Raw genomic sequence first — 21,698 nt, forward strand, 5'->3', positions numbered from 1 at the left:
ATGTTTGACCACATATTTGACCAGCGTTGGCTGGTTAGGGCTGACCACAAGGCTACAGTGCGTTGACTATTGTTTGACCACATTTTGTGGACTGTTTTAGGTTGCTTACTATTGTTGTTGAAGGTCAAGTTCTCCTAGGTTGACTTGAGGTCAAATTGGAGTTGTTTTGACTAGCTTTGACTTTGTTGTTGTTGTAGTACTACTGATATAAAATCACAAATTTGTGATATTGTACTATCTCTCTCTCTCTGTTGAATTATTGAAGAATCTAGAAGAATTGATCAAAGGAATTCCCCGCACCGAGGTTTGACCTTGGCTAGCCACCACATCTTATGTCTCTTGTCTTGGCTTGTCTTTTGTCGATTTATTTATGTTCTATCCGCATTTTACTTATGTGTTAAGGTGATTGCTATACTAAAAATTGACATTGGGCTAATAAGAAGAAATTGAAGTAAATTGCTCTAAGCATAGAACATACCATAATTTAACACATGAATTATGAAAGAGTTTGTCAAGATTGTGTAGCCGGGAAACATACAAAGGGACCATTCCCTTCTATTGAGAGCAAGACAACTGATATTCTTCAATTGATCCATTCTTATCCGTCTAGTGTCTTGCCCATAACTTCATTAGGAGGATACTCATACTATGCATTTTTTGTGGATGACTTCTCAAGCAAAACACAAATTTATTTCTTGAAGAGGAAGGATGAAGTGTTCAAATGGTTATGTTCTTTCAAAGCGTTGGTGGAGAATCAAACAAAAAAGAATATCAAGACGTTGAGGACTGACAATGGAAATGAATATGAATCTAATGAATTCAATGACTTTGGCAAAGATGGAGATAATTGTTCCATACAGTCCCGAGCAGAATAATGTTGCTGAAAGAAAGAATCGAACAATCATGGAAGTCATTTGTGCCATGATCTATGATAAAAGTCTATCGAAATTCTTGTGGGGAGAAGCCGTCAACACTGCCATATATGTTCAAAATAGGAGCCCGCATCAAGCATTGGAATTCAAGACAAGAAAGGTCTGTTCGCATCCAACCAAGAAAGGTCTCCAAGACTCCAATCAACTCTTCAAATCTACAAAAAATCTCCCTCAGAACAACCTTGCAAAAATATCTCTGAATTCTCCTCACCAAACTCAACTCAAGAATTGCAAGACACTCAAATGAATAGTGTGAGTGAAATTGGGGGGGGGGGGGGGGGGGGGGGGGTGGTTTTAAATAGCTTTAGGGGGGGCTAGAGTAGCATTAGAAACTAGGGAAAATAATTAAAAAAATAAAAATAAAAATTATGCCTGTTCGCGCGGCCATGGGCTTGCGGACCAGCGAAACCAGTGCGATGACGAAACCGGCCAGTTCGATACTGAACCGGTCTTTTGCGGTTCGGATTGGTTTTGCCCCCAAACCGGCCGGTTCGATACTGAACCGGTCTTTTGCGGTTCGGATTGGTTTTGCCCCCAAACCGGCCGGTTTCGATAACATTGGTTTGAAGTACAAGATAGAAGGACACATGTATGCAAGTTGAGAAAAGCCCTATATGGGTTAAAGCAATCCCCTAGGGCTTGGTAAGAGAGGATTGATAGTTATCTTATGAAGTTGGGATTTACAAGGAGTTACGTTGATCCAAACCTATACTTCAAGGTTGAAAAGGACATGCCAATTATTTTGGTCTTGTATGTCGATGATCTATTTGTGACTGGTGCAGACCCTCTCATTTATCAATGCAAGTGAGAAAGGACCTAGGACTAATGCATTACTTCCTAGGCTTGGAGGTCTAGCAAAATCCAAGCGAGATTTTCCTTTCTCAAGGGAAATACATTGTGAAGTTGTTATAAAGATGTGGTGTGGTGAAATTCAAGTCTGTGTCTACTCTGATTGAGCTAAATTTCAAGAAGCTATGCGGAAGTATTGTTGGTCCCAAAATGGCAAATCCTTCTGAATATAAACAACTTGTGGGGGCCCTAACATTCTTAGTGAACTCTCGACTGGACATATGCTTCGCTATGAATACTTTGAGTCAATTTATGGTTGAGCTTCATCATGTACAATGGCTTGCGACAAAGAATCTTCTAAGATATCTTCTTCGCACCATCAACTATGGACTGAGATATACTGTCGGGAATTTGAGGCTACATGTATATTCTGATGGTGACTGGGCTGGCAATGTGGTGGATAGAAAAAACACGTCAATATGTTGCTTCTCTTTGGGATCTGCTTCGATTTCTTGGATGAGCAGGAAGCTGAAATCGGTTGCTCTAAGCACTGTCAAGGCCGAATATATTGCAGCTAGTATGGCCTGTTGTGAAGTTATTTGGTTGAGGAAGCTATTCAGTGAGCTATTTGATCACGTACTGGATACCACCATCATTTATTGCAATAACCAAAGTGGGATTTTCCTTTCAAGGAATCATGTGTTTCACGACTGATCCAAGCATATTGGTATCAGGTACCACTTGATCTAGGATATGGTACAACAAAAAGCAATAAGGCTCCATCACATCAAGACTGATGAACAAGTTGCTGACATCCTAACGAAGCCCTTGGGAAAGGTTAAGTTCTTAGCCTTCCGAGAGAGACTTGGAGTCGTGGAAAGACCCTCTCATGAGGGTCCCGCTTGAGTTGGACATTGAGCTCTGGGAGCTCCTAGGGGGCCTAGGGTACTTCTTGGAGCTATATGAGCACAGGGTGAGTGGTTCACCTTCCCCTGTGGAGTATATACCCTAGCATGATTGAGCATGGGGTGAGTGGTTCACCTTCCCCTATGGTTAATGACATATGCATAGGATGGTGGTTCACTTTCTCCTGCGGTTTCCCCAACATACATCCTACCCTTACAATCTGGGACTCTTGGGAAGTACCTCTCATTTGGCCAATGAGTTGGGAAAAGTGGTTAGGGACCATAGCACTACAGATGGACGCATCGTGTACTGTCGTACTCCCTATGTCTAGGATGCATGATGTTCAACAACTTGATCGCTCAGGATCAAGTTCGATTGGGGTTCTACCCCTATTTATGTGGATTGACTTTCATCAATGGGAAGAGGATGGTAATGTCTTATGACTCACTCTCAATCGATCCTTCTTATTATCCATGATATCAATCTTTAGCAGAGACGAGATGAGATGCAGAGATAGTACATGATGATCAGGATGGCATGATGATGGATGGATATTGGCAGGTGGAATTCTCCCTAGTTGAGAGGGAGTGTTAAAATGTGCAACTAGGGCCAAATTTTACTTTGGGCAGCTCATTGGCCTAGGATGATTATTAGACAAAATTCATCGTTTCAAGAGGACCAAAGTCGACCCTAGAAGCACTAAATTTGGACACGGAGAAATATGTTTCTGATGTCAGGCTCACGGGTGCACATTTGTTCAAGGTCGGCTTGGGGTCAAATTAGACAAATTGATCCCCCTCCAACACATATAAATAAAGGAGACCCTCAACCTCATTTGGCACATCTCACACACATCATTCTCTCTCCTCCTCTAATTGGCTTGTACATCTGAGGTAGTTGTTCTTCCACATGTGCAAATTCTTGGAGTTGTTTTGACCTGTGTTGACTTTCAGTTTCAAGAAGACTTTGACCAACATTGACTTTTGGACTTTTGGGGGACTGTTTGACTGCATTTTGACCAAAAAGGGATTTTTCCTAGAAAGACGCATTATTTGGCACAAAAACTAAGGCAAGAGGAGTTGTTTGACTGGGTTTGATCGCAAGCGTAGAGGATTGTTTTGACCATAGGTTAGGTGATTTCTCTCTTAATGATAACTGCTTGTGAATGCTTTTTACTTCTTTGGATTAGGATCGTCTCTTTTTTAGATTATTATAGTGTTCTTCTTCATCAAACAACTACCAATGCATGAACAATAAAGAGACAAGAGACACGGAATGTAGGTTACCAGCCAATGCCAAAACCTCTCCAACTTGAGAGGAAAACCCAAACAAATTCTTCTTCTTATAGAAACTTCAATTAACAAATATCAAGACCATGACCTAGACCCTTGAAAAAACAACCTTTCCAAGACCAAGTCACAAGATCCTTCTTCGCTACTTCTCCTTCTTGCACAAGTCAAACTTCTTCCAATACTACACTTCTCAGCTACTTTGAAACTTCGACCTCTTTTCCACAAATCTGTAGTTCGTACTTCTGCAATTCCACACGTGTGAAGAGTAGGAACAAGTTTGGAGGTGTTTCCTTTCTTCGCTATATTTGGAGACTGCTCTAGATGAACTAGGATAGCAATAGAACTAATTCGGAGATCCTTTAGATGACCTTCTCTTGGACTGTTTTGACACCACTGCAAAAACCCTAGCTTTTCTGCCACATGTGTGAAGTTACTAACCCCAAAACAATGCCAAATGCTTCGATCTTTACTTCCTTCTTATCGCTGGTTATAGGGCTATCTTCCTTCACCTTTCTCGCACTTCTTCTTTCTTCAAATTGACCAAAATTGTGCCTCCAAATGAAGACCAAGTTGCCTATTTATAGTAGTCAATGCATCCAAAATAAGTCGACTTGAACATGTGCCTAGGCCAACATGCCTTTCTAGAAACATCTTTAGGCCGACTTCAAGGTGACTTTGTGACAAGGTCTTGGAAGGTTTGTGACATAAATAAATTTCCTTTTACAATGTGTAACATGCCCAAATGGGTCTCCAAACTTTGACATTGACTCAATAGACTTTATGACTTGATGACAAATCCTAAAGGCTCACAATGGGAACCTTAACTAAAATAAAATTCCAGCAATTCGACTTGCAAGATGGTTCCTCTTCCACTTATTTTCCGCCTCCTATTGTGACTGCAATATTTCACACTCTGCTGCAATAAATGATACCCAGACTTTTCACAAGTGTGAGGAATTTCAGCCCTAAAAATAGTTCATAAAAAATTTGGATTCTCCTTCCTTGAAGTCTTCTCTTTCTTTGTTGGCTTTAGGTCATTTTTCCTTCCTTTTATCGAACTTCTTGTTGCTTGATTGAATGTTGTTTGAATGTGGTCGAGTGCTTCTATTTATAGGCTTCTTTGAGTGCCCTAATAGGTCGACTTGTTTCTTTTGGTAGGCCGACTTCTTGTAGCACTATGAAAAGATCTTGGAGGATCTTTAACTCTAATTTTGACTCAAATAAATTTTCTTTACAATATACAACATGCCCAAAAGGGGTCTTCCATATAAGACAATGACTCAATGACAAGCCCTAGAAGCACTCAATGGGCGCTTGACCTATAAATCAAATAAGCTTGAGCATGAAACCCATGCCTCAAGAATAACAATAGTAAATTTATTTTCTCTTTACATTAAATAAAATCATGATTACATATGTCATTATGAATACTGAACCTAACTACATATTTCAACACTTACTCTTAACTAGGGAGGTATTCAGAATCCATACAAGGTACTTGGACATTCTCATACTGAAGAATTTTCATAAGAAGAGTCGGATTGGTAAGCCATCTCATAAGTTATCTTATCAGCTTATACAAGTGCATCTCATTATACCAACCAGAATTGTCACATAGTAAGGCCTTGACTAACAACTCTATCTCTCTACAAGATTAGAGAATAATGTTGGTGAGACCAATGATTTATAGGCACATCCTCAAGGAATTTCCTCTTCGACTACCCTTGCCTATTGGATGCCCTACCACATCCTCAGAGCATCGGAATCAATCTCAGATGCTTACCCAATCCTCCATTCTTTCTTCATAACATGAAGACAAGAATGATGCGTCTATCTCTCCCTCTCAACTAGGGAGGATATACTCATTCCTATAAAGGAATATACTCAAGTTCCCTCTTAACCAGGGACTAACCCAAGCTCCCTCTTACCAGGGACTAACCCAAGCTCCCTCTTAACTAGAGACTTATTTCCAACAGCAGCTCTCTGCTCTTTGGTGGAGATCATGGTACTATCAGCTACTTGTGGAGCTCCTCTTACCAATGTCATGAAATTCAACTTTTTCATCATGGAACCTTCATTTTTTTAGATCTTCTTTGTAGGGCATCGACCATCTTCTTCATTACTTTCCCTTATACGAACCTTGGTGTTAAACCAATAGTTATGCCATCCTTCTTTTCATCAAAAAGTGATCTTCTAGTCCACGTCTAACTTTTCTTCATACAGCTACCTCTTCCAAGTCATGTTTCTTCCAGGGTCTTCTATCCAATCACGAGTGCTAGTTGTAGGTAACATCTACAACTCTCTTTTGGTAGCCCTATAACAACCCAACCAGATGTTTTCAAAAATCAAAAATGAACATCAAATCAAAATTACATTTTTATGATGGCCTTTCATCATGACATCAACTTTATGCAACAACAACATCTGCACATGTATGACTCTATCTCTAAGACATTCAATATCAAGGGTCTCCATCTTTTTAAGACTTTATCAAGGTCTTTGTACCTTCTCTGTGGAGATATCATGGCTAATTCTTCTAGTTATTGGATGTTCATCACTTATATATAGTTGCATCTTTTCATGAACTCTTCTTCCTTTCTTCACATATTGCTTTCTCAGGAACTTCTATACATAGTTCCTTTCATCATAGGGACCATTATTGTCAACCACCTCATCTCCCATATTAGGTCATATTATGTTGATTTCATCTTATCAATATGTAGAAGAGTTCAAGGCACATTATCTATATGCCTTCATGCTTCATTCTAATGGAAGAGATCCTTCTTCTTCGATCATGCTCATGAGATCGAACATTCAACCATGTTATTTGCAACTATATGATGACATGACTTTATCTATCAAATATATACATACCTTTTCCTTCTTTTGGTCATCTAGACTTCCTTCTAGCAGCTTCCTTTCCTTGCTTGAAGATGAAAGTACTTCAAACAACTTAACATGTTGCACATCTTCGTCATCATACCTTACTAGTGGATCCCACACAAGGTGGACCGTAGATTATCAGCGAGACACTTGCTTCTTCCAAGTAGAGGTGAACCTTCTAATGAAGATTCCAATGGAGGATGTTGATTATCCTCATCTTGCAAATGCTCCTTCCTAATGATGATGATGTGTGATGATTTCATTATCTTTTATGCTATATGACTTTCTTCCAACCATACATATTGTTACTATGGTTGTCCTTATATGCTTCTAATGGAGATGCCATGAACTACTTTCTTTCTATCATGAGACTACTACAACCATGTAGACTTTTACTTCAACTATCCTTCCAAGCTTCTATGAAAATGTCATCTTTGTTTCAACTCTAATGCATCTAGATACTAGTGATGCTTCCCATCATGAATGTTATTTTCTACAAATTTGAAAAGAACTAAGTGAAGGAGATTACCTCAGTGATAGTAGAGATCTTTCACTTCCTCCTTCCTTGATTTTTGATTTTCTGATTTTTCTACTTCTTCAGTAACATGGGCTTCATTTCTTTCCTCTCTTCTTGTTGTCCTTCTTGAGCTTAGGACAATTCCTTTTAAAGTTCCCATATTCATTACATTCATAGCATTGTATCTTTGACATATTGATCTTCTTCTTTTTCTGAGGATCAAACTTTCCAAACTTTCCTTTTCTCTTGGCCATGGCAGCATATGCTTGAACTTGTTCATTTGATCCAACATCACTCTTTGCCTTCAACCTAGTTTCTTCAATCTTACATAATGACCAAAGTTCACTGAATGGAGTAGCTTCCTTCTTTCCATAGATACTTGATACAAAGTTACCCCATTCATTAGGTAGTGCATTGAGCACAACGGTGGTCATTTCTTTATCGAACATTATTTCCCCCAACTCTTCTAGTCGGTCTTTTATTTGAGACACCCTCATAAGATATGAGATTATCCCTTCTTGCTTTGATACCTTCATCTTGTATAGCTCGGTTCTCAAAGATATAACTAATCTAGCAGTGCTCACGGAGAACAATTCTACCAATTTATCATAGATTTCTTTCGATTTCTCCAACTTTGCTACATAAGGGATGAGGGGATCCTTGATTGATTCTATAAGGATTCTTTGAGCCCTTATTTCCCCTTTCATATACTTTGATAATGCTTGAGCTTCCTCTTGTGATGGTTTGGAGATTGAACCCTTAACATGTCCAATAACTTCATTCTCTGTGAGGATTAAATCTATCCTCTTCTTCCATGCAAGGAAATTTGATGACCCAACCAATTTATTGTTTTCCTTGCAGAATCAAGTCATTTTGATAGTAGATTCAGACATAGATATAAAGATACTTACTTGTCAAGTGAAGATGCTCCTTTGATGATGATATCTTCAACTTGATGCCTTTCTAGATGATTGATGATGTTTGCTTCCTTGAAGATGACAATACTTCTTCTTCTTAAGATGTCTTTTCTTCAAATATGTTTGAAATGTGATCCTTTCTTCAAAGAGAGGGAGATCACCTTGATTTCTTTGATGACGATGGCAATGCTTCTTCTTACTTCCTTGGGATGTAGAAGTGGAGACTTCAAGATGCTTCAAATGTGTAGTCCTTCTTTCTTTGAGTGGAGGTAAAGTTCTTCTTGAAAGTAGAGTCTTTGAGGTCTTCTTCTTGTTGTTGCTTCTAGATGGTATGATCCTTGAGATGAGATGGGTAGTCTGATGTTCCTTAGATTCTTTCTTCAAGCTACCTTTCTTGTCTTGTCACCTTAGTTTTGATACCATGTTGAGAAATCTAAGGGCAGCTAGGTCAAGTGATTTCTCTTTGATAACTGCTTGTGATGTATTTTTACTTAAACTCAATTAGCTTCTTTCACTTAATTATTATTAGTGTTCTCTATCATTAAACAGCTTAAACTCGATTAGCTTTTTCTTTCACTTAATTATTATTAGTGTTCTCTATCATCAAACAACTACCAAGGTATGATCCTTGAGATGAGACGCGTAGTCTGATGTTCCTTAGATTCTTTCTTCAAGCTACCTTTCTTGTCTTGTCACCTTAGCTTTGATACCATGTTGAGAAATCTAAGGGCAGCTACGTCAGGTGATTTCTCTTTGATAACTGCTTGTGATGTATTTTTACTTAAACTCAATTAGCTTCTTCTTTCACTTAATTATTATTAGTGTTCTCTATCATCAAACAGCTTAAACTCGATTAGCTTTTTCTTTCACTTAATTATTATCAGTGTTCCACGGGGACTCGCTCCCCCCCCTAGGGGTCTAGTTTCCTCGCTCCCCCGCGCTCCGGGGACTTGGGGACGAGTAGGGGACGTTTCCCCACGCTCCCAAAATGGAGGAAACTCAGGGGGACGTGCCAGGGAAACGTTTCCCTTCCCTGAGGGGACGTTTCCCCACGCTCCCAAAAAAATGGCTTTGCTTATAGTTTATGATTTAATAGACCTAAAGTGGTACAAAGCTACTCATGTTCTGTATGGGGATAACGTCTTGTGCTGTCTTTTGGTTTCAACAAGCGTTATTTTATAGGGTCAGTATCATGGAAATTTGCTGGACCATATAGCACGTACATGAATTTTCCCTTTTAAAACTTCTCCTTTTTTTCTCAAGTGATGGCTGGATTACAGTGGGGAGATAACTGGAGTGACAGGCAAAGAATATGAGACATTCAGTTTGTGTTTTTAATTTGCATGACATTTGACATACAAACTATGGAAGGAGCACCTATGCCATGTGGGAAATAATTGGGTGGACGATAGACTAACATGCGTTTACTGCAAGCATGACAAAATACTATGGGCAGCAAGAAATCTCAGGAACTGTCGTTATATATGAATTTATACAGTTACAAAATTTACACAGAGCACAGTGGCTCAGCTTGAATTCTCAAGTCTGAAAATTATTTTCACCCCCGAAATACACTGCTAGTTTGAAGTTTGAACTGCATGGCATTGCTCTAATAAGGTAGACAAATTATCCATGCCATCGTTGGTCACCCAAGTTGGTTCGCAGATGGTCATCCTGCAGTTAATGTCATTTGATAGTAAACTGTCAGAAACTCTTTCATGTGATCTTCTCATCTCTCTTGGAACTAAAACTATTCTTTCAGCATATGGTGTACTGTCTATATTATATATAATATAACAAACTTTCTAGCTGTTGTATCCAATACAACTGGACAACCCATTATAGTTGCCCCTTCTACTGCCAATGCAATGTTCCTGATCTGTTCATTTACCTTTTCACAGAATTCAGTGGCTACCTTATCAAGCTGAAGCTCTCCCTCTGTCTGACCAAAATTTAAATTAGTATTTGACCAAGCTGAATTAGAATTTTAAATTTATTATTTTTTATGATATTATAAATTTGGATAATGTCAAATGATATTCATATCAATGATCATGCTTTGCAGCTTTTCAATTCAAACCAAATTGTCATAGTGGACTCAATTAATAAATTATATTTTATATTTATAAATTTTTAAGACCCTGACGCTCCCCCACGTTTCCTAAAAAATGGTAGGGAGCTTTTGCATAGGCCGCTCCCGCGCCCCCTCGCTCCCTCGCCCCCTCGTCCCGGAACCTTGGTGGAACATTGATTATTATTAGTGTTCTCTATCATCAAACAACTACCAAACAATGTAGAACAAGAGGGCACAACATATAGGCTAACAACCAAGGCCAAAACCTCTCATCTTGAGAGGAAAACCCACAATAACTCCACTTTTTATAGAACTTCAAATGACAAATTCCAAGACCTATGTTCCTTGACCAAGACTCCTCCAAGGCCAAGTCAAGTCACTTCTTTGATCAGCGCTTTTTCCACAAAGTCAACACTGGTCAAACATGCCGCAACACTTCAAATTTCAGCTTCTCCTCAAACTTTTGGCTAGCTTCTTCAGGACTGAGGTCTTCGGCCTTCATTATAGAAACACTAGTTGGCATGTGTGAGACAAAGATGATGTTTTTCTTCTCTTTTCTCCTTCGCTTGGACAGCGGCTTCTTCTCTAGCAATTCGGCTTGCAAGATGGTTCCTCTTCCACTTGTTTTCAGTCGCAACCTTTCAAGTTGAAAATAAGGGAACGAATACCGATCCCGTGAATATGACAACTCAAGAAGACAATGACGTGACTCTTGGATGAGACGTGACTCTTGGTATGGTCGCAATCTTTAGATTTGAACGATTAAAATTATTTAGATCACACCTTTTTTCTCCAATGTTTATCAAAATATCTTTCACTTTTAAAATACCATGGGCAATTACCATGGGTTGTTTCTAAAACCTCCTGTCAAAAGTAATATTTACCTTTCATGTAAGAGATTTTGTATCCTTGTTTTTTCTTTAACTTTTAAAATACCATGGGCTATTACCATGGGTTGTTTTTAAAACCTCCGTTAAAATGTTCCCCACGTAAAAAGTAAAACGTATTCCTTTTGTTTTTTGTTTTTTTTTTCCTTTAACTTTTTAAAATACCATGGGTTGTTTTTTAAAACCACGGGCTTCTCACATAAAAGTTCTAAATATAAGTGGTATGAGATTTTGTATCCATTTTGTTTTTTCTTTTACTTTTTTTCTTCTTCTTTTTTTTATTTTATTTACTTATATTTTTTTTTCTTTTTTTGGTTAATTTTTTTTTATATGGCCAAAGGCCTAGAAAAACAGAGAAAAGGAGAAACTCCCAAATATTGAGCAAAATGCTTCAATTATTACTTCAACAAGGTTGACGAATTTCGATAGTCAAAGACTTGGATCGAGGAACGAGCTTTGTGCATAGGTCAAACAACCTGGAAGACCGAACTGCTCGATACCAAATGAAGCGAACAAAGTTCCTTCTAAGAATTAATTACTCCAGAAAACTTGGAATGTCAAGATATCCATTTAGGATATAAATATTATATATTAAAAATGAATAAGAATGAGAATGATTTACAATGAGAATGAGAGGCTTGCTTATATATCAAGCGTCTCTTCATGAAGAGTCATGTCCCATTTAGACATGCCTCTTCAACCTAATTACTTACTACTAAACTAATTATTATTTATGATTATTATCATTTACATTATATTTATATTATTTACATATTTTATTCGTTACACTGCACATGGATATCATGTACAGCATCAACCATGTTGTACATCATCCACAGCTATAATCCAATGTTTAGCAAATAATATCTATTGCTGCATGGACATCAAAAAAAGGGATATAGAGGAATATGGGAAACTGGTTGTTTTTTCTAGTAGTGACTTATCATTATTACAAGTAGATGCCTTTAAAATAAAGAAAATAGTAATTATTGGTAAGACTATTTCTTTGCACACATACATTGATTTCTATAAGCATGCAAGGTGTCCTGAAGTTAATGCCAAATGGGAAGTGACTAGGCAGTTCCACCCCAACAAAGATAAAATAGAAATTAAAACGATGTCTAACCCAAAATAGCCTGTACTCTAATGTTTGTCATTTGAATTTTTCTATGCTTTATCCAACTGCCACATAGGAGAAACGGTTTGTCCGGAGAATCAAGGAAGCGGAGGAACAATCTGCATGGTGAATCAATGCAAATAAATAGAACTTATTACCCAAGAAGGAACACAATCTTGTGACCATCATTGCTAGGCTTCATACTGAATGTATTCAATCAATGGCACAATCATATCAAGCATCATCTATAACTGGACAAATGACTGGATATCAAAGAAAGAAGAATAAGGTAATAACAATAAGCCGCACATCATACTGAGTATGATAGATCTCTAATGGGTTCAAAACAAGCAAAAAAGTGGATAATCCACATAATTCCTGGGCCTAAAAATGTCCGTCAGAAGTTGGCCTGCACATGGATATCGTGTACAGCATCAACCATGTTGTACATCATCCACAGCTATAATCCAATGTTTAGCAAATAATATCTATTGCTACATGGACATCCAAAAAAGGGATATAGAGGAATATGGGAAACTGGTTGTTTTTTCTAGTAGTGACTTACCATTATTACAAGTAGATGCCTTTAAAATAGAGAAAATATTAATTATTGGTAAGACTATTTCTTTGCACACATACATTGATTTCTATAAGCATGCAAGGTGTCCTGAAGTTAATGCCAAAAGGGAAGTGACTAGGCAGTTCCACCCCAACAAAGATAAAATAGAAATTAAAACAATGTCTAACCCAAAATAGCCTGTACTCTAATGTTTGTCATTTGAATTTTGTCTATGCTTTATCCAACTGCCACATAGGAGAAACGGTTTGTCCTGGAGAATCAAGGAAGCAGAGGAACAATCTGCATGGTGAATCAAAGGAGTGCCGCTGGTTTACAGTTGTCTGTCTGAGATTATCCAACCCTAGTGCAAAAGGATCATCTGTGATGTGAACCGAGAGAGCACAAGAAAGCTAATCCATTAAGTGGTTCAATCCAGCAAGGCAGTGGCATTTCTCCATTAAATTCAATCCATTCGGGAGCTGTTGTTTGTATTTATACACACTCAAGAGTCAAAATTTCACATTCTGATAGGATAAAGGCTAGTGGCTGAATATTATTATAAACACATTCGCCAGAACAAAAAGCCACTGATTTCTGTACTGCTTCTTCTACCTGTATTAATCCAAAATACCAAAGGCAGGTTTTGTGTCTAAGGACAAGTTGGATGCAAGAGATCTGGTTACTGCATAAATTCACCTTAAGATCCCAAAGATACTTTCAAAATTTTCTCCCATGAGACTCATTGTACAAATTTTCATTGATAAATTTACAATATAGAATTTAAAAAGAAACTTAATGTCAAAAACTAAACATTGCTGCAAACATGAACCAGTATAAAAACCGTGAGAGAAATTTTCATCAAGTAAAAGAATGAGAATTAAAACATCTCAAGATTATGACGCTGATTCCACTGTGGAAATCCATTTCTCAAAAACACGCAAAGTGCTAGAAATCTGACCTTCTGCAGTTTCTTTAAAACAGAATCCTCATAGGCATGATATCCAGCACCAACAATGTTGTTTAATTCTCCATCATTGTCGGCTTCCGCTTGCTTATCTTCAAATTGATATCCTGAATTAGTTGTTGATGACAATAGAGGTAGCACAAGCAAAGGATTCGAAAGATCCCCACACTGGCTTCGAGTGGCAACATCCTGAAACCAACAAATGAGAATAGGTAAATAGGAACAATTCCTTTATTACTTCTTAGAGTACACGCAAAAAAGCATCTGAAAATCATGCCAAAACCTTATGTAGCTATTCACATTATTAAAGAAGCTGACAAGTGAACTCAAACATTTCACAGGAATCAAATGAACCGTGTAAACCTATGTTACCTGACATGTCCCCCCCCCCATCACAAATTCTTTGTGTCAAACACTACACCACCATGAGACATGTCCATGAGAAGTGTCAGACATGAGTTTGATTCGTGTCCTGGTCGAAGGACATGAGTCAAATTCGCATCAGATACATGCCAAGTTCATGTCCCGATTTCATGACGTGTACCCCATAAAGTGCCCTCCGTGCAGTTCGTAACTTGCTTCTGCCCTGATTTTTCACTCATTCATTCGCAGTTTTGGAGCTGTGTAAGCATTTGGATTGCAAGCAAGGGAGAAACAAGTTTTAGAGGAGATTTGAAGTGCAGTTAAGTGGATTTTCCATCCAATTTTAATTTTTTTGCTACAGAAATTTATTTTTTAGAGAGGACAGTGCATAAAGAAGGGGAAGGAGAATCTAATCCCCTCTACTTGACCCCCAAATGATCTTGTAAATGAACATATGACACTTACTATTGTGAGAAACTATATGTAAATTAGGCTGGTGACTCTAATTATATTGAGGCCTGTGTGCCAATGTGTGTAGAAAAGTGTTAGGTCGGTGGGCCAGTGTACTGATGCCTTTTAGGGCCAAGATGCCTGTGTGTTCAAGCAAGAGAGCCTATGTGTTAAAATGCCAACAAGCCTCGCAGATATAACATGTAAACACGTGTATTAATAAAGAACACCACAGCTACAAACCATGGGACGAAAAGAGTATGCGTGGATAGGACTCCACAAAAAGGGAAAGGTGAGGTAGTGGAATCAAAACATGGTTCCTAAGCCACATAACTATTATTGTTATAATACTCCAAAAGTAACTTTAGGAATAATATTAAAATACTATAATATAATATTATCTTAAGCTATAAATAAAAGGAAAATAGAGGCAATCGGATATATATTCAACCTTCCTTTCCCTCAGAGACTACTTAAGGATGGTTGGGGTCCTGGTTCTTGGGAAAACCAAAGGATCCCTGGCTATCACATCATGAGGATCCTAGGTGGATCAGGGTACAGGAGCACTTCCCTTTGGGTTGTCTTAGGGAAGGCTAGAAGCCCTAGAGGGAGAAATGTAGGGACTAGTGTCCCTATATGGACCTAGAGGGTACCTAGAGACCCCAAAGGGCAGTTGAAACTCCTGGAAGCCACGAGGATATAAGACATCCCTAGTCAGCCCAAGATGGAGACCATGGAAAGGGTAACCTGCTCCTAAAGCTAGAGCAACGCGGTCTATGGCTGGGTGGAGCATCTGAGATCTAAGGCCAATTGACTGATTTTATCAAATGAGTGTTCAAACCTATTTATGTTGTTTATGGTTCTCGTGCATGTTTATATATATATATATATATATATATATATATATATATATATATATATATTGTTGTGCTATTATGGTATCAGTAGCACTGTGAGTGGCATTGCCCCAGCTGGGTAGCTAGGGTGGTGTTACACCACAGACAATGAATCAAAAAGAAGATGAATAACAAAGGTATTCATTAGACTTCATTCAGGACAAGCATCAAATGAGGAATTTTGTACACCTTTAGAAAATAAAACAACAACCATTAAAACTGCAAATCAATGACCCAGGTAGGACTCAAGAAAATCTGTTACCTGCTAAGTTGTACCTAGAAGAAATGAAGACCCCATGGCCCATTGTACAAGGCACCTATCAAATTTTCTGAGTTCAGAAGTCCAGCAGGGCAATATTGCCCTTTCTTCTTTATCTTCTTCTATGCAAATTCCGTACCCCATGGGAGAATTGTATAAAATTACACTATCAAGATGAACTTATGTATCAGAATTGGACCCCTGGGACCTAATTACTAAGGAAGTTGATCCAGAGTGTTTTTTTTCACTTAATCAATTATTTTTGCTTATTAGCGATAAATAACTAATTGAGTTTTTTTCACTCATAAACTCTAAAGCTTAAGTGTGTCTTGATAATTGGGCCTCGAGTGTGTTTTCTAAGTCTACGGTCAATGTATATTACCATGCTAGGTATTATCAAGAGTCTTCCAGAATTGCATTAAGGTTTTTCTAGGACTTTTTAATAATTAAAAAAATCCCGCAAGTCAGGAAATTTTAATTAAATTGTATGTGAAAAAAAAAATTAAATAACCAGGGATCCAGAGACATGTATTTAGTTGACTAAAAGTCACCATCAATCAAATGAAGTGACTAGACATTCAAGTTTCAATTAGGTCACGGATTTGGAGATCGAATTGGCTCTCAATCTGCACCATGAATTGTTGACCAGCTAGGCCGATCGATTTGCTCATTAATGGGCTGAGTAAAGGACTACAGTGGGGGGGCATGTTGGCATTCTTAAAAGTGCGAGTTGGCTTAGCTCTATGGGAGACTACTCCCACTCTTCACCACACTTGGCAGCTAGCTCCATACGTTGCCATCTATACATGGAGTACGTTGTCACTTCTTGGAGGCCTTACGCAGCATCATTGGGCAACTCATTTGACACATGCAACAGTTGTTAGATACTTGGAGACTTCTCATCAAACAGCAGTCAAACAGCCCTAACCAGAACGTCAACAGCAGTCAACGCAACAGCAAACAATCCACTTGGAGCTTGGTCAAACCCAGTCAAATTTGGCCTTCCTTTCTAATCAAAGTCAGCCCAAAACACTCGACAAATCAGCAGTCAAATTTAGTCAAACAAACTTGCAGTCAACGCAGGTCAAAGTGCCCAAAAATCCTCGGCTTCTATGCCAGTCAATGCGGCCTGCCAAAACAGAATTATTTCTCCAAAAGTTGCAGTCAAAATCACCTCGGTCCACGCTAGTCAAGCTTCAGCTGAAGCAGAAAAATCAACGCAATCAAAGTAGCCTCCTGAAATCCGTAAATGTGAGAGAAAGACGGCTGCCTGCAACTTGTACGACCCAATGAGATGAGGAGAGAGAAGATATGCTGAGTTGTGATGGTGCCAAATGAGGTTTGAGGTCACTCTTATTTATATGCATTGGAGGAGGGTCAATTTGTCCAACTTGACCCCAAGCCGACATTTACAAATTGCACACGTGTGGGCTTGACTTCAAAAACATATTTCTCTTGGTCCAAATTTAGGGATCTTCAGGTCGATTTTTATCCTCTCGAAAAGAGGAATTCAATGCAATAATTATCTCCATCAAATGAGTTGTCCAAAGTGGAATTTGGCCCTAGTTGCACAATTTAACACTCCCTCTCAACTAGGGAGAATTCCACCTGCCAATATCTGACCATCAATCATCATGTCATCATGTACTATCTCTGCATCTCGTCTCAACTCTGTTGAAGATTGATATAGATAATAAGAAGAATAGATCAAGAGTGAGTCACGAGACCTTACTACTCTCCACTGACAAAAGTCAGTCCACATCAATCAGAGGTAGAACCCCAATCAAACTTGATCCTAAGCGATCAAGTTGTTGAACATTATGCATCCTAGACATAGGGAGTACGTCGGTACACGATGCATCCATCTGTAGTGCTATGTTCCCTATCCTCTTTTCCCAACTCAGTGGCCAAATGAGAGTTACTTCCCAAGAGTCCCAGGCTGTAAGAGTAGGATGTATGTTGGGGCATCCGCAAGAGAAGGTGAACCACTCATCCTGCTCATATGCCATAGGAGAAGGTGAACCACTCATCATATGCATATATCATCAGCCATAGGGGAAGGTGAACCACTCACCCTATGCTCACATATATCATCATGGGGTATCAAAGGAGAAGGTGAATCACTCACCCTGTACACAGCGTACCTATAGGGGAAGGTGAACCACTCACCCTATGGTCGCACATAGCTCGAAGAAGTACCCCAGGCCCCTAGGAGCTCTCAAAGCTCAATGTCCAACTCAAAGCTCCCAAAGCGAGACCCTCCTCAAAGTCTTTCTCAGAAGGCTAAGAACTTGACCTTCCTCAAGAGCTTTGTGAGGATGTCAGCAACCTATTCATCCGTCCAGATGTGCTAGAGCGTTATTGGTTCCCGGTGTACCATATCTCGAATAAAGTGCTACCCAATATCAATATGCTTGGAGCGGTCGTGGAACACGGGATTCTTTGAAAGGCGAATCCCACTCTAATTGTCGCAATAGATAACGATGGTATCCAGCACGTGCTGAAATAGCTCACTAAAGAGCTTTTGTAACCAAACAACTTCACAACAGGCCATACTAGTACCCCAAGCCCCTAGGAGCTCCCAAAGCTCAATGTCCAACTCAAAGCTCCTAAAGCGAGACCCTCCTCAAAGTCTTTCTCGAAAGGCTAAGAACTTGACCTTCCTCAAGAGCTTTGTGAGGATGTCAGCAACCTGTTCATCCGTCCTGATGTGTTGGAGCGTTATTGCTCCTCGTTGTACCATATCTCGAATAAAGTGCTACCCAATATCAATATGCTTGAAGTGGTCGTGGAAAACGGGATTCTTTGAAAGGCGAATCCCACTCTGATTGTCGCAATAGATAACGATGGTATCCAGCACGTGCTGAAATAGCTCACTAAAGAGCTTTTGTAACCAAACGACTCCACAACGAGCCATACTAGCTGCAATATATTCGGCCTCAGCAGTGCTTAGAGCAACTGATTTTTGTTCCCTGCTCATCCAAGAAATTGAAGCAGATCCCAAAGAAAAGCAACATCCTGACGTGCTCTTTCTATCCACCACACTGCCAGCCCAGTCAACATCAAAATATTCATGTAGCCTCAAATTCTCGACAGTGTATCTCAGTCCATAGTTGATAGTGCCACAAAGATGTCTTAGAAGATTCTCTGCAACAACCCAACGAATGTGATGAGGCTCAACCATAAATTGACTCAAAGTATTTACAACGAAGCATATTTCTAGTCAGGAGTTTACCAAGAACATCAAGGCCCCCACAAATTGTCTATATTCAAAAGGATTTGCCAATTCGAGCCTAGAGCATTTCCACATAGCTTCTTGAAATTTAGTTCCATCAACGTAGTCACAGACTTGCATTCCACCATCCCACATCTTTCTAACAACTTCACAAAGTATTTCCCTGAGAAAGGAAAATCTTGCCTGGCTTTTGCCAGACCTCGAGGCCTAGGAAGTAATGCATCAGTCCTAGGTCCTTCATCTCGAATTTGGAAGTCAACTCCCTCTTGCATTGATAAATGAGAGGGTCTGCACCAATCAGAAAGAGATCATCAACATAAAAGACCAAAATAAGTGGCATGTCCTTTTCAAACTTGATGTATAGGTTTGGATCAGCATAGCTCCTTGTAAAACCCAGCTTCATAAGATAGTTATCAATCCAAGCCCTAGGGTCCCATCCTAAGAGATAATGATAGATAGAAATGGTTAGTTCACGATAGACATGCCTGCACAAGAGTAGTGGTAGAGGTGAGTTCAACTTTCTTATAAGCAAAGAGACTTTGCATGGCTAGTAGTCTATTAGGGGCTTCATCAACCAAATCAACAGGATCTTATAGTACTAGCTTTGTTGCTGGTGCACACCCTACAGGTTGGTTTATGGCAAGGAGGTGGTGGTACCAGTTGAGTTTTATGTTCCTAGTATGTTCCTTGCATAAGCAACTCTTTCTTCAACCAATAAAGGGCTTTCTTCAACCGACAGACATGTGTCCTTCTATCTTGTACTTCAAACCCCTGAGTTTGTTCCAAGTAGACTTCCTCCTTAAGCGAGGCATGCAAGAAAGCAGTTTTGACATCCATTTGATGTAGGCTCCATCCTTGATTGGCAGCGAGAGCAATTATAGATTGGATAATGGTGTATCAAGCAACCAGTGCAAATATTTCATCATATTCCACTCCTTCCTTTTGAGAGAAGCCACGGAAAACGAACCCCTCCTTATATTTTTCAACACTTCCATCAGCTCCATGTTTAATTTTGAAAAGCCATTTAGAGGTGACCATGGACTTGTCCTTAGGTCTAGGCACCACGTCCTAGACATCATTCTTCATTATTGATTCATATTCCTCATTCATTGAATCTTTCCCTACTTGGTGCTTTATGGCTTTTCATCGAACGTGCATGGTTTAGCTTGATAATAGTACTCGTAGCAACCAAATACCCTTGACACTTGTTCGGCTTCTTACTTTCGCAAAATGTCCCTCTTGGAGCACTATGTCTTTCAGGATCTTTGAAAGTGTCCTTGAGCAATAAAGGTCTTTTCTTTGAGGTAGAGGAATCACCAAGAGGTGGATCACTAGGATCCATTGGGCCATCAACATCAGGAATAGGATCATCTGTCGGAGGTTCATCTTGTTTTTCGGCAACATCATCATCATCCTTCCTTCAAATAGGGAGATCTTTGGCTTTCCAAAGGCAGTGCCTTCATCAAAGGTTACATCTTGGCTTACTTCCACATCTCTTTGACCAGGTACATAGATTATATATGCCTTTGAATTTTCACTATAGTCGACAAATATACATTCCCAGAAGCTTCCAACTTATTCCTTTTCTCTTTAGGCACATGAAAGTATATTGGACAACCAAAGACTCTAAAATGAGAAACACCATGATTCTTACAAGTGAAGACTTCCTCAAGTGTCTTGAAATCCAAAGCTTGGTGCAGGCTCCTATTCTGAACATATACGACAATGTTGGCAGCTTCTCCCCACAAGAATTTTGATAGACCTTGATCATAGATCATGGCACAAGTGGCTTCCATAAACGTTCGATTCTTCCTTTCAACAACACCATTTTGCTCAAGAGTGTATGGAACAGTTGTCTCCCTCTTAATGCCAGCCTCTTTGCAAAAGTCATTGAATTCATTTGCTTCATATTCGATTCCATTGTCAATCCTCAACGTCTTGATCTTCTTCCCTGCTTAATTCTCCACCAATGCTTTGAAAGGACGGAACCATTTGAACACTTCATCCTTCCTCTTCAAGAAATAGATCCATGTTTTGTGTGAGTAGTCTTCCACGAAGATTGCATAATATGAGGATCATCCTAGTGAAATTACAAGCAAGATACCAAACAAGCCAGAATGGACCAATTGAAGAATATCGGTAGTCTTGCTTTCACTAGAAGTGAATGGTCCCTTTTGTATGTTTCCCAACTGCACAACCCTGACAAACTCCTTCATGGTTCATATTAAAGTCGGGCATCCCTGTGACAATCTTCCTTACCCCGGGCCCTCGGTAAGGCTTTGAAGAGAAGTATCACTCACCAAAACTCCCAAAGAACTTCCTCCAACTAGCTAGAGATCATCAATCCTAAATCCAAGAGTAAATGCACCTTTAGGGTTTCTATGCCGAATATGTTGAGATTTGTAGCTTGGGAGGTACTCCAAACCCTAGGCTTGAGGGTTGTTGAGGAGTTGGCACACAAGTATGGCTTGTGGACATAAAACCCAAGCCTATGGGCTTTGCACTCAAGCATATGGGTGTGATTCCATAAGGAGATTTCTACATGTGATGATTTGAGTTGATAGAGGACTCTAACAATAACCGGGCGCAACAAAAATCACTTGAATCCAAGTTGTAGAAGTGTAGATATTAATCTTTGAAGTTTGTGTGTGGGCTCGT

At 39.2% G+C, this 21,698-nt stretch overlaps 1 protein-coding gene across 1 annotated transcript in view; it reads right to left on the bottom strand.

The window, feature by feature from the left end:
* The window catches only part of LOC149248824 (DNAJ heat shock N-terminal domain-containing protein), an 84,363-nt gene that overhangs the window by 42,992 nt on the left and 19,673 nt on the right, over positions 1-21,698 (bottom strand). The window contains exon 2 of the mRNA XM_089458561.1: positions 13,832-14,026. Within this exon, the coding sequence (XP_089314687.1) occupies positions 13,832-14,026 (195 nt within the window). The remainder of the gene's footprint in view (positions 1-13,831; positions 14,027-21,698) is intronic.

The sequence above is a fragment of the Pinus tabuliformis genome, chromosome 7, assembly GCF_031772625.1.
Source record: "Pinus tabuliformis cultivar Carrire ecotype Pingquan chromosome 7, CPIR1, whole genome shotgun sequence".
NCBI classification, from domain to species: domain Eukaryota; kingdom Viridiplantae; phylum Streptophyta; class Pinopsida; order Pinales; family Pinaceae; genus Pinus; species Pinus tabuliformis.